Source organism: Emydura macquarii, unplaced genomic scaffold, assembly GCF_026122565.2.
Source record: "Emydura macquarii macquarii isolate MOO-44397 ecotype Brisbane River unplaced genomic scaffold, CSIRO-AGI_Emac_v2 contig_2636, whole genome shotgun sequence".
NCBI classification, from domain to species: domain Eukaryota; kingdom Metazoa; phylum Chordata; order Testudines; family Chelidae; genus Emydura; species Emydura macquarii.
Genome location: NW_027132773.1, coordinates 6408402 through 6425608, shown reverse-complemented (window position 1 = coordinate 6425608; position 17207 = coordinate 6408402). Strand labels below are relative to the sequence as shown.

Genomic DNA, 17207 nt, shown 5'->3' with positions numbered 1-17207 from the left:
ATGGATCCCAGGCATCTGCCTTTTATGTCCTCTGGCCTTTGCCATGCTGCTTGTGAAATTTCACAGGAACCAAAATGGAGTCCAGAGTCACATGATTTTGACATATTAATGTTAAATAATATAATAAATGCCCCCGCAATCCAGTCAGCATGACACCCCCAATGCCAGATTGGTGTAGAAGGGAGTAATCAGAGCTCCTGAATACACCTCAAGGACCCCCCTAATCCAGCCAGCATCCCTGTGTTCCCATAGGCAATACTACTATAATACAAATGATCATAATGGATAAAGGGTGCAGATTCATTAAGGCAGGGGACTGCTTGAGGGAGAATAGCTGAGGGATATTTGGCAAGGGAGGCAGGATTTTGAGTGCTCTTTCCATCTGCCAGGAGCCTGGATTTTTCTGATCAAGTAAGATCAGCAATGTACCATATATTTTGACAATGGGGGCTTGAGGCCAAAAAATTGTAGGATGCTCCAGGGAGTGGATATGTGTTTTTGCTGTGATTATTGAGCAGTGATGCCTGGATCTTTGCAGTGGAATTGGAGCAGCTAGACTTCTCTATGCATTGGCAGAATTTGAGTGTTTGGATTTTTTTGTTTAATAAATTAGGCTGGATCCAGCAGAATAGAGGTGCCCCATACACATATCTGCAGTGCTGCTGCACCAGTTTACAACAGGGTCTGCGTATTTTGATGTTCTAGGAGCCGCTACATTTTCTTTTTCTCGCTATTTGGACTGGAAAATTAACAGGGGCGGGGGGAGGGGAGGATACACCAGCTCCAGCAAGATCCAGACACCAAGATCCAGGCGTGTTTTCCCAGGGTTTTGGTAGCGGGCGGGATGTGTCAAGACTTTTCCAGGCAAGCAGAAGGGGAAGGGGCTTCCCTTGCCTTCCGCGTTGGCCAATGTAAAGGTGCCGAGAGGCCGGGCCCAGCCTGCCTGTTGTGCCGGGCTACACCTGGGCGGCTGCGTGCCGCAGGAGCGTGTTCTCGGGGACGGCAGCGGCGTTTGGAGGAGCCCCAAGTGCCAGGCCTGGCATCCGCAGGGCCGCTGCCCCGGAGTCTGGCTGGGCCAGTTCCGGCCTGGCGCTCCCCTTCCCCGCCCGTCCCCAAACAGGCGGCGGCGGCGGCAGGCCGCTGGCGTGTGACTGACGCGAGGCGGGCCCTGGCCAGCCCCGGCGGCCTGCAAGCTGCGGCAGGCAGGGCGCAGGAGGATGCGGGCTACGCGGAAGCGGCTCTGCTCCGCGCTGGTGGCCGCCTACTCGCTCTTCTCCCTCTACGCCGCCTACTGCGTCTTCCTGGGGCCCCGGCGCCCGCCCGCCTCCCGGGGCGGCCCCCGGCAGCGCCACGGCAAAGGTAAAGCGGCGGAGGGGCCCGGCTGCCGGCTGCGCCTGCCCGGGGACTGACACAGAGCGGGGCCGCGCTGGGCGTCAGCGGCTGCAGCGGGGCTGGCCTGTGTCAAGGAGGGATGGTGCGGTGCCTGGGCCCGCCCCACCTGGAGTACCCACCCGGTGAAATGCCCCCAGAGGGCAGCGCCCGGGCCCAAGCATAATTTTTTCAGGCCCAGTACACACTTGTAACATGGCCCCCTCCCACACATACCCATGGGGGTTGCAGCCTGGGCCGGGCCCCAGGACCTCCTGGCCCTGGTAAAGTGTACCTTTCCCCCCATGTGGGGGCCCTGCCTAAGGCCCAGAGATGCTGGTGATCAGGTAACTAATGCCCTGTGGGGGGCAACCCCAAGGGGGCAGATTGGGTTTTCAAAGAGGTTAAAGGGAGTCTTTGTTTCGCTCCCACCAGGCAGTGAGGAAAGGTGCTGCTTATGTAGCAAGCTGCAGAAGGGGGTGGCTGGACAGCCAAGAGGTTTGGGTTGATGGGGTGAGCTAGTAGCGAAGCATGAGTGTTGAGTTGAGGAGCCTGCCCTCGGCATCTACGTGTTTCAGTTGTTACTGAAGCCCTTAGCCCCCTTGGAAATGCCCAGTCTAAAAACTCAAGTGTACAACGTTTATATCTAGGCTTGGAAGAATTAGCTCTTTAGCAGTAAATATCAGTAATGCCAATTTCCCCATGCGCACACAAACTGACAAAAAAAATATTTCCCAGACCTGAAGAAGAGCTCTGTGAAAGCTCAAAAGCTCATCTCCTAACAGAATTTGGTCCAATAAAAGATATTACTTCCCCCACCTTGTCTCGGTGATGTAGCTGTGTTGGTCCCAGAATAACAAGGCTGCATACAAAAATATTTCCAACATTTATAGTCAAAATCTACAGATAGGCAAAGTAAGAAAATGCTGCTTGAGAACTTATTAGAGTCAATATCCAGTGATTTAGTCTTCTGAATTAAGCTTATTACAAATGGACTAGTGAATGGATAGGAAAAACAGGTATGGCTTGTTAATTTAAGGATATTTACTTTGTGTATTTTGACATGTGATGTTGACAGTTCGTGTTAATGGTTTATAACCCTTTAACATTTTGAATTTCAGTGTCTACCGTCATTAAATTGAGAAATTGGGGAAGGGGGTCTCACAGAACTGTGAAAATTTAAATAGATGACATTTTAAAAGAAATGCTGGAAAATAAACATCTATATTATGAGTCACAATTATAAAAAAAAAATAATAATTCCAAGCCTATTTATATAGCAATGCTGAAGTATTAGAAAACCAGTGACAACTGTTTTTAAATTGCAGTTTTAATGAGAAACAGCGATTAATAAATGTATTGGTAGGAAGAAAACAGGGAAACTGCAGATTTCCTTAAGCCCCCCAGTGTTATTCCATAGCCCTAAAACTTCAATACACAGCCAGGAAAATGTAATGTCTTCTATTTATTCAGTCCTTTGCATTATCATTTGCTAAAATGTATTGTGAGCTGCTGTTTACGTCTATCAGACTCATGTAACAAATGACTGGACTATACACTACAGCAGTGTTTCTCAATTGGTGTGGGTTCTGCAGAGAGCAGCCGTTCTCCGCGCCGCAGAGAGCAGCCGTTCTCCGTGCCGCCGAAAAAGGGATGAGGTCCCGGATTTTTCGGCGGAGAGTATTGAGGGTAAGAAAAATGGAAGTGAGGAATGCTGTCCCAGTTGTTTGAAATTTGTTATATAATTTGCTTATTTCGACTTTTTTTTTTTGGCCCCATATGTAAAAATACTGTTAAGAGTTTGGGGGGGTTCCGCAATTATTTATGGAGTTCAAAAGGGTTCCGTGGCCAAATTTAATTGAGAAACACTGCACTACAGAGAGAACATGAACACTGAAGATAGTTTAGATGTTTGATGTCTTTACTACCCTGAAACTTTTTGACATCTGTATCCATACTGACTTATGACGACTGGGAGGGGGGGAGCTACTTACTGCCTGCTGCACAATGAAGTTTTTGTTGATAAGGTCCATTTCTTTGATGGCATGTACATGATCCATGGCTCTAGTTTGTTCTGAATATGTTAGTTTTACTGTCGTGAGTTTTTACTGAGTTTTTCTTTATCTAGCTATCAATTCAGACAATTAAATAGAGGGTTTTTTAGTGTTCTGGCTTCTATAGCTAGTCACTCCCCTAACTTTGTAGATAGGTTCTTTGTATTTTTTCCTCAGTGAGACATAACTTTATGAACATGATCCACCTGGTTGGAAAATGCATATTTCCTGAGTCTTAATTTATATAGTTACTATACTATGGAAAATACAGGTCTTTCTTGGGTTTTTTGTTTGTTTGTTTTTTCTCCCCTTCAGTCTTATATTGCAGGAGCTGCTTACAGGAACTTCCACAAAGTGAAAATTCCTCATGCTCTGGATTAAAAATTTCACTATTTATTGTGGTAGCACCATAGATACTCAGTAGGACTCAGGGTACTGCTGTGCTAGGTGCCGAACAGATTTAGGTCCTAATCCTGTGCAGGCAGACCTGAGCACTGTCTACACTAAAGCTTTCACGGTTGCTACCTGTTGAGAATTAGAAATTTTTTGCCACTGTAGACTAGCCCAATGCTGTAGCCATGGTTGGGCATAAGTGTGTTTTGAAAATAGGTTTTCTGTGGACAGTGCCTTAGAAAACACCTGTTATAATGAAATCTGCCATTTCTGTGACAATTAGGAGTAGGCTTGTAGACCTGAGGTTGTTAATGCAAAATATGTGCCTTTCAAACATAGAACGCTCTTCTTTGGGAAATGAAGAATGGAATCCTTGGGAAGGAGATGAAAAAAATGAGCAGATTGCTTCACAGCAGAGATATGAAACTAACCTTCAAATGTTAAAAAATATGAAATCCCAGCAAGAACAAACAGACCTTAAAGTGCAGATCTGGGGTAAAGCAGCCATTGGTAAGCATTTGTGATTAATGTGTTTAATATTGCTAAGTGACCTTGGTAAGTCACTTAACCTTTCTGTGTCTCCCTTTTCTTTTCTGTAAAGAGGGTATAACAGTGTTTGCTTACCTGTTTAAAGTACTGTGCTATCTACAGAAGGAAAGCTTTGTATAAGCAGTAAGTATTTATTATTCAAAACTGTATGAACAAAATAAAAACAAACAGTTCAGTTCTTTGGCATACTTTGATCATTTGCAAAAACAACGAGAGTTCTGTGGCACTTTAAAGACTAACAAATTTAATTTTTGTAGGCATAAGCTTTCATGAGACTCAGCTCACTTCCTCAGATGCAGAGGTAGAATGATACAGTAAATAGGAAACATAGATATAAATTAAATTTGTTAAATTTAACTAAATACATTTGTTAATCTTTAAAGTGTCACAGAACTCTCGTTGTTTTTGCTGTATACAGACTAACATGGCTACCCCTTTGGATCTGATCATTTGCTTATCCTGTACTGCTGTCGGACTTTTTTTTTTTTTTTGGCTAGATTATCCTAAGCAAATTACATAGTTTTGCATTGTCCATTCCAGATCACATAGTGTGATTTAAAAAAAAAAACCTGAAGAATCCCGATAAATACTTTTTCATGCTGACTTCTAGATCAGACGTTAAAAGAAAATAAAACACCATGTGAGTTGTGCAGATTGGTTCCCTTCCCAAACTTCTTACTAAAGCGACTCACCAACTACGTTGTCTTGTTTTTGTGACCCACCATTACATATACGCACCATCTGCCCTGTCACTGCAACCCTAATCCCTGGCTAGTGCAGAGGGGAGGCCATGGTAGTGGGGAGAGTTGGAAAGTGAGCCTACCCCATGCTCACCCTTCAGTGGTGACTCCTGTCCCATAGGGCTGCGTGGCCTGGCTGGACCAGAGCAGAGCTATGGCTCCCATGTGCCGTCTCACAAAACCTGGAACAGGGAGCTGGGCCCAGCCCTGGGGGCAGAAGCTGCTGCTGCAGAGTGGGTGTGGTGTGGTGTCTCCAATCTGCTCCTTCCCCCCAAGACTTCCCCTCTGCACCGGGCTGGGCAAAGCATATGTTTGCCTAGGCCAGAATCTAGTGATGGGTTAATACAGCCCTGGATGCAGTGACCCATCTAGAACCTTCCCAGTATGTGCGCACTTCCATATGTAACTTAAAACACAGTAGTGCTCATATTGAACCGATGGATGTAACTGTTTGCAGGACTGGGGCCTTAATTATGTAAAAGTATCTCTTGGCACTGCAAGCGATTAACCTGAAAGTTGCTCCATATTAGAAGGTATTGCATTTCCTCTATCCATTGAAGGCCAGAGGACCTTGCCCTGTTAAAATGTGAAAGAAACTTTTGGTGGATTTTTCACAGAAACTGTAACAAAGCCATCTTTAGATAGGCTTTCATATGGTAGTGTTTTGTATTCATTGACATATTATGTGCTGGTATTTTCCATTGTAAGAATATTCCATGTTTCCAGGGGAAACAACACACGCACACATACACACACCAACTTCAAACGGTGATGTAAATAGGCATGAGTGCACTGTAGTACCCCCACCTGGCCAAGCATGGCTCTGCTGAGGCGTGCCTCGGTTTCCCCTTCATTCAATGCCCCTTAAAAAGACACTGTCCAGATTCAAAGCGTTTGCCTTCAGGGGGCCAATTTATTAAGTCCTGCACAAAGTCTTTCAAAACAAAGGTCAGTATTACAAAGTCTTCATCCCAGTTTCAGCTGGCTCAGCCTCTCCTCCAGGACAGTCTGTTTCTCTGCTGACTCAGGGTCCTGCAGGAGCTGTCTAATTCCCTGTAGTGTCTGTGGGCAGCAGGTAGTCAGTCCAGGTGCACTGGACCCTGTTGTGTCTTAAAGGGGCCAGTCACCCTTTGACAAGTGTTCTTGTCTTACGGCTGATAATTAATTTGTTAAAATGTTAAGCATTATATTTACACAGTCATTTTTGGTTTTCCTGTCCAGCAGTTAACAAGATGCTGCCAATGATGTAAAAAATAACTGCCCACATTTTGGTCTGTTGTAGAAAATCCTCCCTTTTCAATTACAAAGAGCATGGGTTGTTTTGTTTATTTTTGTGAATTGGAGCAACGAGTCCATGTTAAATAGGAACATTTAACGTCCAGATCCCACCAACAGACCTGAACAGATTCCTTTTGATATGATTTTCACAGTAAACAGGAAATGCCATGTGTGCACCAAGTACTCCAACATCTCTTCATTATTTATGTAGGTCTCTACCTCTGGCAGCATATTCTTGAAGGTCTGCTTGAACCTGCTGATGTGTCTGCTCAGTGGAGAGAAGGAAGCATAAAAGGAGGAAAAACACATTTCAGGTACCAGTTGCATGACACTCACCTTCTGTTATGTTGACTTTTGCAATCTCTGTGTTGAAAACATAAACACTGCAGGAAAAGGTGTCCAGTTGTATATTTTATCCCTCCCATCCCAGCAACTGTAAATATTTAATATGTTAAAAGGAAAATGGTATTTATAACAATAAGGTTTGTTTTGGTAATTCATTCTGACCAACGATGAATGTATTTATTGCCATACTAAATTTCAGACCATGTGTTAAATATGTTCTGTATGGCAGTTTGATGATTAATTTATAATTTAATTTCTAGAAATTACAAGAAAAACCCTATTGCCAATCACAGCTCAAAGTCAGAAAAATTAGGCTTTCTGTAAAGAACTCGGTGGAAGCTGGCAGGGTTGGAATTCACCCTCTTCTCTGGCCAGTGATCCACCCTACAGATTACAGAGGTAGCCTCCACAACCTTATTCACCTGCAGAAGGACCTATGCACCACTTAAGCCCTCACATAAGGGCTTAAGTGATGGTCAGGGCCTTATGTGGCCCCTTTGACCTGAAGTACATGCTCACAGGGTGAAATTCATCAGTTTAGAAAAATTATTTTTTTCATTCAAGAATATGGCCATGTAGTTTTTTAAATAAAATCATATGTACAGGTTGAAATAAATACCTGATGATCCACATGAGAAATTCACTAATCATCTTTGTAGAAGTGATTATTAATAATTTTATAGGTGTTAAGGCCAGAAAGAACCATTATGACCATCAAGTCTGATCTCCTCTTTAACATAGGTCATAGAACCTCACCTTGTAATTTCTGCATTAAGCCCATAACTGAGCAAAAGTATATCTTTTTTACAAAGACATCCAGTCTTGATTTAAAGACTGCAAGTGAAGACCAATACACCACATCCCTAAGTAAGATTTTCCAATGGCTCATCATCCTCACTTTTAAAAATTATGCCTTATTTCTAATCTGAATTTGTCTAGCATTTGCTTCCAGCCCTTGGCCCCTGGTATCAAAAATCTCTTCCCACCTAGGTGCTTGAAGACTTGGATCAAGTCACCTCTTAATTTTCTCTTGGTTAAACTAAATAGATGGAACTTCTTTGGTCTCACACTGTAAGGCAGTTTTTCCAGACCCCAAATAATTCTTGTATCTCTTTTCTGAATCCTTTAAAAGTGAACACCAGAACTGGACACTGTGTTCTAATAATGGTCTCACTAATGCTGGATACAGTGATAATATCACGTCCCTGCCTCTACTTCTTTTAAAACCAAAACTTAGAATTTATAGAAACTGATGTTAGTGTCCCAGGAAAGTTTCTTAGTTGGTGACGACAAAAGAATATTTGATAGTGATAAGAAACATTTTGCTACACTTATGGATGGGTTTTTAGAAACTTGACTACTTAAAAACATTTCTTTTTTAAAATTATTTGTCAGTTTCAGGTGACTAATACTTAACAAATTTGCATAGTTTCTTAATGTCTGCCTCATTGGAAGAAAGGACTTCTTTACTGGCATTTAAATAGGCTGTCTTCTGGGTGCAACCAGATTATCTCAACCACTTTAGAAGAGAAGAGTTTGCCAATTCTCAGTTTTAAGCAAAACTATTCACCACTTCAGATACTTCCAAAATACAAAGTTAAAAAGTGAAAGTATCAGTCCTGCAAAAATGAAAAATTGCATCAAGTATAAAAATGTGAATTCTCACCTTCTATCTAAAACTAATCTGTGTTTTCCTAATCCAAAATAGCCCAAACCTGATAACTTCCAATCACAGTAGAAAATACACTTGTTTGATACGATTTTGTGGGGAAGGATGAGAGTATGTTCTTAGACGTGATGTGAGAGTGAGAGGTTTTTCTGGAGTTCTTTTCACTTTTATTTTTTGGCTGGCTGAAGTAAATAGTTATCTGTATTTTGGCTCATGGAGTCTATTTATACATTATTATTACAGTCCGTATGCTGCAGGGATGGAGGTGCCTTGCTCTTGTAAATTATTGGTGGGACACTGAGACCTTTTCTATCGGTATTTTTTTTAAATATTAACTCTAAAGACATAAATTCCAAAATACCAGTTAAAGTGGGCATATAAATAAACTCAGGGCATATTTGTGTTCTCATTGATGCAGAATATGATGGCATAACAGGACATGATATGTCTACCCCAAGAAGTTTCAGAGGAATACTTTAATCTCTCTAGAACTTTGCCAATATACATTTTTTTAAAAATCCCACTTTGGAGAACATAAAAACTTTTTAATGGCATGAACAGATTTGTCAGATTTGACTTTAAAAATAACCCACCTTCCCAGTTCTAAATTATGCTTGGAGAATTTTTAGGACATTAACAACAACATGCTTCCCAGATTATTTGGGTTCTGATCCCAAGCAAATATTCATGGACATGTTTAACTTAACGTGTGTGTGTTGTCCCATTTACTTCAATGAGACTACACATTTGCATAGGTTATTGCAAGATCAGGCTTTAGGATGGTTAAAGGAGAGTGAAGTGGGGTATCTGTTTAGGCACTTCAATGACCTCCATTACTGTAGTGACTGAGCACCTCATGGTTTATTAGTATATGTATCTTCACAATCCCCCTCGCTATTAGAAGAGTGCTATTATGCCCATTTTACTGGTGGGAAATTGAAGCACAGAGACAAAGGTCACATAGGAGGTCTATGATACAGTTGATAGAGAATTGAATGCTGGTCGTCTGAGTCCCAAACTAGTGACCTAATCATCCTTCCTCTCATACAAGTGTCTGTCATAATACAGTATTACAGATTTCTCACATGAAACAGAAGGTTTTCAGTCCCTCTTTTGTTGTGACCTATGGTAGTATTGTGTTGTTTTTAGAAAGAATAAAAGTTTATGGTCCGTTTCACAGACCACAAAGCAAAACCTAACTAGTTATTCTAGGAATTCTGTCTGTTTTCAATGGGTTCATCCAGACTTTCAAGACCTTTCAATATTTGACCTTAGTAACAGTTCAGACGTGCCTGTAATATACTGTATTTGCAATTAATTTAGCTTTTAATTGGGCTTTAATAAAGTTTTAAATTGTAGTTTTAGACTCTGTACGTCTGAAAGTTGTCACAACAGCAAAGGTAGTTTGCAGTACACAATGTCTATTTTAATGAAGAAACAAAACCTCTAAACACTACAGGCAGATTGTTTACAATGCAGTAAACAATAAAATGTATGTTCAGAGCATCATACATAAGGTTGATAACATAGCTCAGAAGATGTTAAGTGCTTTTGTTTTATTATTCACAGTTTCATCACTGGCCCAGCTGTAGTCCCTGGATACTTTTCAGTAGAAGCCGATAATGTAGTTCTAGTTCTGAATGGAAGAGAGGAAGCAAAGATCACTTACGCCACTCAGTGGTTGCATTATGCACAAACTCTAATACAAACTCAGAAGCTGAGGCATGTTGCTGTTGTGCTGCTTGGAAGTGAGCAGTGTAACAATGAATGGATTCACCCATACTTGAAAAGACATGGAGGATTTGTGGAACTACTTTTTGTAATATACGACAGTACCTTGGTAAATGAAGAAGATGTTTTCCAGTGGCCTTTAGGAGTAGCTACGTAAGTGTTAAACATAAACAAATTACACTTAAGGAATCAATTATGCATGAACTATACATGCCTATTGTTGTTTTTAGCAGTTATATCTGTTATATATAAAATGTTTCAGATGTAACAAACATTTTTATATAATTGCTGCTGTATAAAACTGTTAAGCAATCTGTGGAATTTGACTTTTTCATGCTGCTGGTTTTGACTTTCTGAATTAAGAATAAGAAATTTTAAAGTTAATTCAGAAGTTAAAGTGCAGCTATGTTTTAAAAGGGGAGTGTTTTCAAGTAGTACTGTCTTAATTAAAAAATTTGCTTCTTACGACTGTTCAGAGTCAAATTTGCCATATCTGCTGACTGTGGAAAACAGCCGGCTTCTCCCCAGTGGGTCCCATGCTTCTGCCCCTTGTAGTGAGCCAGAGAGTCACCAGTAACCCCATCTCCCCAGGGAGGTACCTTGCTGGGGCTCCTCCTACCAACTGGGGCCAAGGGTTCCCCCCTCTCTGCTCCTCAGGCTGCAGAGAAGCACCATCTCCTAGCCCAGGGAAGCTTCTTCTCCAGCTGCCACAAGCCTTCTGGCAGCTTCTTTCTCCTGAGCTTCCCCCCATCCCTTTAGGGAAGGCAGGATTTAAGTACATCTGGACTAGCCCTTCATTGGGTCCAGGTGTCTCTAATTGCCCAGCAATCATCTCTCCTCTGCTTGCAGGAAAAAGGGCTTTTGGCATTCTTGGGCTTACATACTGGCCCTGGTATGCCCTTTTGAGGCCCTCTGGCCTGACTTTATCACATGACATTACCATCTATTAGTGTTTACATAAGGATTAAACAACATTAAAGATGATATACATAGTTTCCCACAGTTGGGGTTGGGGAGGACTAGCAAAGAAATATTAATATGCTGATAGAAGTAATCTAATATGTTTTTTCACTCTGAAAGCCACTGTGAACACGTAATAAGAACCTGAATAGCCATAACAACAAGAGTTCTGTAGCACTTCAAAGACTAACAAATTTAATTTCAGCAGGCATAAGCTTTCGTGAACTTCAGCTCACTTCCTCAGATGCAGTTGGTAGAAATAATACAGCAAATAGGTAACATATATAGTAGGCAACATATACGTATCCAAAGGCATAGATAACAATTAAATCTATTAAATTTGTTAGTCTTTAAAGTGCTACAGAACTCTCGTTGTTTTTGCTGTATACAGACTAACACGGCTACCCCTCTGGAACTCTGAATAGCCATAGAATTTAATGGCAAAAAGTAAATGTGGTGGATTGCTGTCTCTTTAAGATCAGGGCAGACTGGGAACCTTTTCCAGGGTGTAAAGAGATTTTCCAGAGGGAAGTCAGTCTATGGAAATCTCTGCTGCAGTAAGGACTTGGAGGAACTACAGGAAGAGGCCTGGGGCCTAATAAGGGAATCCATTTAGGAGGTATTGATTGTGCTTTTATTTTTCGGAGGGGAGTGTTGAGTGGTGTTTTTCTTTCTCTTGTGTCTAACAACCTGGAATTTGGTTTTATACCCCTTGAATTTTTGTAATTGGAAACTCTGGGATCATAGTGTAAATTGCCTTAAGTTTTTACTACATTTTAATCCTGTTAGAGCTGTAGAGTGGATTCAGCTATGGGAAAGTTAGCTTCATTCTTTCCTATCTTACTCCACATTAACAGAATTATTCCAACTACAGAATCTATATTATCAATGCAAGCGAGAAAAAGCACCGCTTAATTTTCAGATCCATGTTGAATTTGCAATCCTGGCCATTAGAAAACCACATTTTTATTTTAAACAGAGGAAATTTGCTCAGGATGTCATTGAGAGAAAGTAAACATGGAACCTCCACAGTGGCAGAGAATAGATATTTATAAGGAAAGATCAATTCAGTTTTGAACATGTTAAGATTAAGATGACAATGAGACAATTAGGAGGAAATGCCCTAGAAGTAGGTTGGGATGCAGGACTGGGTGGGTGGACAGGGTGGGGAGGAGAGAGAGAGGACAGAGGTAGAAAGGTAGATTTGCAGTCATACATGTAAAAATGGAAGTTAAAGCCATGTAAATGGATGCAATTACCCAAGTAAAGAGTGCGGGGGGGAAGGGAAGGGGAGTGACAGAGAAGTGTAAAGGAACAAGTATACAGTCTGGTAGGAAACCTACAGAGAGGAGCAAGGCCCAGGAAGAGAGAGACCTTCTGAAAGAGGTGCTGAATTACTGTCCAAAGGCACAGAAGGGGAACCAGGAAAGGACTGTCATGAAAGTCCAGAAGGGATAAGATGTTCAGAAGGAGGGTATGATCAGCCATGCCAAAGGCAGTGGATAAGCCACAGAGAAGAAGAGTGCACTAAAGACTTGTTTTGAAACTAGGAAAATTTGTGATCATTGTATGGTTTTTCAAATTGTTTCCTTACTGTAATAATATAGAAACAATATAGAAACAGAAGGGAAAGTAGCAGTATTATTGATCCACCCTCTACAAATAACAAAGTTAGAAAGAAAATCATAGCTGATTTGAGAATGTGACAGGTGTAAGAGGGACATGTAATTTAACCCTAACATACTAAAGTGTGGTAAATTAGCTCTAGATAATGGAAAAGACTGTGCCAGCTCTTTAGCTGAACTAGTGGTGCACTAGCTGTTATATTGACTAAAATCAGGGACTTTCCGTGTAAATGAAAGATTAAACTGGTGAAGATGCACAGGTTGTAGGGACAGAGTTGAGTTTTTTAATTTGGAAGTGTACCACTGGCATTGTTTTTACAGCATACACTTTCAGCTGATTCAAATAACTGAGATATCAACTCCAAAGTTACCAGTAACCTAGCAACTTTAGTCAAAACAAGTAGCTGTTATGTGAACAGCTGCTATTGAAATAGAATGTTTTTAGAAGGGCATTCTGTAGCAAGTGTACATAATTCCATTTAATGCTGTCAAAAAGAAATTGGGAGTGTGAGTAAGGGGAAAAAAAGAGATAATAAGTGTTCTACATCAGTGTTTAGCTATCTTTGTTTATCTTTGTTTTTTTAAATTCAATCAGTAGTTAAATATCTGAACTGGTTACAAAGTGATTCCAGTTCTTAAAATCCACGACATAAACATGAGATGGTGCAAAGGTCCATCTAGTAATTATTACTTTTTCTTTTGACAAAAATATTTTCATCTAAAGTATGCTTTATTGTTGTTACAGATATAGGAATTTCCCCTTGGTAGAGCCCAACTGGTCAATGCTACGTTCTCCAAGATCATATCTATGTAATTTTTTAGGAACTGTATATAAGAATTCATCTAGGGAGAGCCTAATGGAAATTTTGAAACAAGACGGGCTTGATAAACTCTGTTGGATTGCAGCCAGAGAACAGTAAGAACTATGATTTACTTTATAAACATATAGTTTGCTAGCTGAATTATTCAAAGCATGTTGCCTTGATCATTATCATCTCTTTTAAAATATATTGTAAATAAAATAGTATAAATAATGGCAATGGTCTAACTTAAAATAATGAAAACCTTGCTGAGCTGAGATTTTTATTCAGATCTTGGATGACTTAACATCCTTGTGTGCCGCAGTGCTTTACATTGCGTGTGACTTGAAATAGTTTGAAAGAAATGTGTAACATCATGTAACCAATCCTGTGTTCTCACACACACATCTGGTTGAAGGGGCAGTGGGTATTCAAAATCTGTGTCGTGCATCCTGTGGATATTATTCACCTACCGAAAGAGGGAGACATGAAACCAGAGTTTTGTGTCATTGACCCCGTATAAAGATGCTGACTTCAGCTAAGCAGTATAGTTAATTGTGTGTCTTCAGGAGGTAGAACGGATCTTCTGACTAACTGAAATAGGTTCTAATAGTACTTTGAATTGGCTTTTTAGCAGGACTAGATAGATGTTCTCCTAAAATAGAAGAGATACTTTTAAAAAATCTGAAGAGTCTCTAATAGATTATGTACATTTATAATAAAATTTGTACAGCTCCTAAGAAGAGAAAGGGTGGACTGCAGGGAGGAATGACATGGCTGTTGAGTTGTTTCTAGTTTTGTAAATAATTGAGAGAGAATGTTTGATCACTTGATACCATCTCTAAAGGAATCATTTTCTTTTTAGAATTTCAAGATTTTAGAATTAAACGTACAGGCCATTTTGGAATTAACATATGTAAGCCATATATATTTACAAAAGGGATACACTTAACACAGATTTTTAGGTTTCAAATAGGACTGTAGTTTTAAGTGCCAATTCAGTCACCCTTAATGGAATACTTTACTCCATTAAAATATAAATAATACTGTGAGAATTTTTATGTAAAAACTATATTTTGATTGTTTTCAATTTCCCATATTCAATGTCTGTAATGTCAATAATAAACTATTTTTTAAGATGGGCTAATTTATTAGAATAGGTGGAAGAATATAAAACTAGGAAGACTTCTTCCAAGTTGCAATGTATAACTAGCTCTAGCTGAGACTACAGTGAAGGCAGAGCTAATATAGGCACAGGCAGAGAAGTCTTTGCTGAAAAGAAGATGACCATCTCAAAGGAGAGACTGGAAAATAGACATAGAAATAGAGGGGGACATGAGAGAAGGACTCTGAAGCAGACCAGCAAGAAAGAGAACAACCCTGAGGCAAGACCAATAGTATAAAATTATAAAGATTGGGGGGTAAATTACAAGGACAGAGAGAATAGAAATTATAGGGGCTCAGAATAGAACTCTCAGATATCTTTAAATCTGGTTTGGCTCTGAAATGGTCACTGGCCCAAGATCACTTAAACCAAGTTAGTCCAAAATATCTTTATAATGTGTTTTTGGCTTGGGTAATGTGGTTCGCTGCCCAGTCTAGATGAGCCCAAAATGTAAGTGCAAGCTTCTGTTTTTGTGTGACCATCTCAATACTACAGCAGGATTGTCTTTCTGATTATTACATGCGTAGACTGTCATGATTCAACCAAACAAATTAATTCTGCTCTTAATTAGTTTGTAAAATTGTTCTCATAGAAGGTTTAAAAAACCTTTATTATAAATTTTAAAAGGCATTTAATAAAACTAGAGGCAACTTAACATTTTTTCTGAAAATTTGGACAAAAGTGCTTAAGAAAAAGGCTGATACAGCATTTAGAGAGTAATTATATCAATGGCATAGTGTGCTGTCACACAAAGTCCCTCTGAGCAAATTGAAGAGATTGACAATTGCTACCTTACGTTCTCATTTCTGAATAATAAATCCCCCAGCTAATTTTAAATATTTTGGGGAATAAAATATTTTTGCTTCAAAAAGTCTGTCAGCGCATTCTATCTCTATATGCCTATTTTGAGCCACTTAATAACCTAGTTTAGCTTATGTAGTAAATTGATATGGCCTTCCAGTGCAAAATAAAAAGTTTGTTTTCTTCTGTTGGAGTTTGAAGTATTAATAATTCCTTAGAAAGCCCTCAGCTGAAAACAGTTCTTATAGATTCTCTAGCTTACAGGTGGATATTTCTATAAATACTTGAAAAAAATATTTAGGAATATATGGGTTGAAACTTAAAACCTTGCTGATTCTCAGATCTGTTGTTACAAACTTTGCAGCTATGCAACATTACAGATATTAAAATTATAACATGGATCTCTACGTTTCATTGTAATACATCTACTTTTGGAGTGAAAAAGTAATGTTAATTTTCAACTTCTTTATTTTTCTAGGTGGCAGCCTCAGGAAACAAATGAAAGTTTTAGAAATTATCAGGATGCATTGCTGCAAAGTGATCTGACATTGTGCCCAGTGGGAGTAAATACAGAATGTTATAGAATTTATGAAGCTTGCTCATATGGTTCTGTTCCTGTTGTTGAAGATGTAATGACACCAGGGGTGTGTGGAAATTCATCTATATACCACAGTGCTCCATTGCAATTACTAAAGACCATGAGGGCGCCATTTATCTTTATTAAAAACTGGGAAGAACTTCCTGCTGTTTTAGAAAAAGAGAAAAATATGAGCTTACAAGAAAAGATTCAAAGGAGAAAAAAGCTTATAGAATGGTACCGGCACTTCAAAGCACAAATGCGGCACAAATTTATTAATATCTTGGAAAATTCATTTTTACCAAATGATAAAGGAGGTTAATTGCCCACTTTGAAAATCAAAAATAGACCAAAAGCTTAATTTCCACTGACCTTTCAAGTAAGATTTATTTTATATTAAAAAATAAAAATAAAAAATGAACCACTTCCAATGCAGGTGCAATTTCTTTGAAGTCAGTAGAGTTGTACCAGCTTATCCCAGGCTGAGTTTCGCCTTCTGTTTCTTAGTAACTTTCAGAGAGGATGCGATCTTACAGGATGTTAGTCTGGAGGGATATCCGCTCTACTATTTATTTATTTATTTATATATTTTTTTTGCAATTAGCATCTCTCATTCTTAGCAATTTAGTACTTCCATGGTCTCATCTAGATCCACAAGCATTTCAGCAAATACATCACCCAAAAATAAATGTTTCACAATAAGCATAATAAATGGTGGCCCCCTACACAGATATTTATACCTTCAGCATTCTCTTTCCTGAAATTCTCCTGCTATCAATCCCTTATTTTAAAATATAATTTATTATAGTTTTCATGAACTGAAGAACAAGAGATTGTGATTGCATCTACATGTGGTCATTTAAGGTTTTGTTTTACTTTGGTGCTTTTATTGTAGAGAGAGTTGCGCTATCTGCTTGTCAGCTTCTCCACATGAATTGTGTGGGTGAGTCAATGTGCAGTGCCCCCTTACTCTCTTTCCTTTTCCCCTGTGCAAGGATCTGCAGAGCTTCCTCATAGAGTCCAGGCACAGGAGGTGGGAGGAATGAAGGGGTGGCACATTGTGTACTGCGTGACCTTGGGTAGATCCATAAATGTAGGGTCTCTTCCAGGTGCAGATCTATGGATCACTATCTGGTCCAATAAAAATGGACA

The 17207-nt window shown here is 39.8% G+C and overlaps 1 protein-coding gene across 2 annotated transcripts; it reads left to right on the top strand.

Moving 5' to 3' along the window:
• The first annotated feature begins 346 nt into the window (after positions 1-346).
• On the top strand, positions 347-16481 carry RXYLT1 (ribitol xylosyltransferase 1). Of its 2 annotated transcripts, none has more exons than XM_067564116.1 (6): positions 347-411; positions 4155-4325; positions 6594-6696; positions 9966-10280; positions 13458-13628; positions 15957-16481. In XM_067564116.1, exons 2-6 carry the CDS (start codon positions 4253-4255, stop codon positions 16375-16377), a joined length of 1083 nt encoding a protein of 360 aa, XP_067420217.1. In that variant the 5' UTR covers positions 347-411; positions 4155-4252; the 3' UTR covers positions 16378-16481. The 2 variants fall into 2 exon arrangements, with proteins under 2 accessions (XP_067420217.1, XP_067420216.1); XM_067564115.1 differs by lacking the exon at positions 347-411 and adding an exon at positions 1002-1359.
• Positions 16482-17207: the final 726 nt, after the last annotated feature.

Excerpts from the sequence above, each read along its gene's own strand:
- RXYLT1 (XM_067564115.1), top strand. The coding sequence starts at position 1,218 with ATGCGGGCTACGCGGAAGCGGCTCTGCTCCGCGCTGGTGGCCGCCTAC. Across the intron at positions 1,360-4,154 it reads CCGGCAGCGCCACGGCAAAG|AACGCTCTTCTTTGGGAAAT; the intron begins GTAAAGCGGCGG and ends TTTCAAACATAG. Across the intron at positions 13,629-15,956 it reads TGGATTGCAGCCAGAGAACA|GTGGCAGCCTCAGGAAACAA; the intron begins GTAAGAACTATG and ends TTATTTTTCTAG.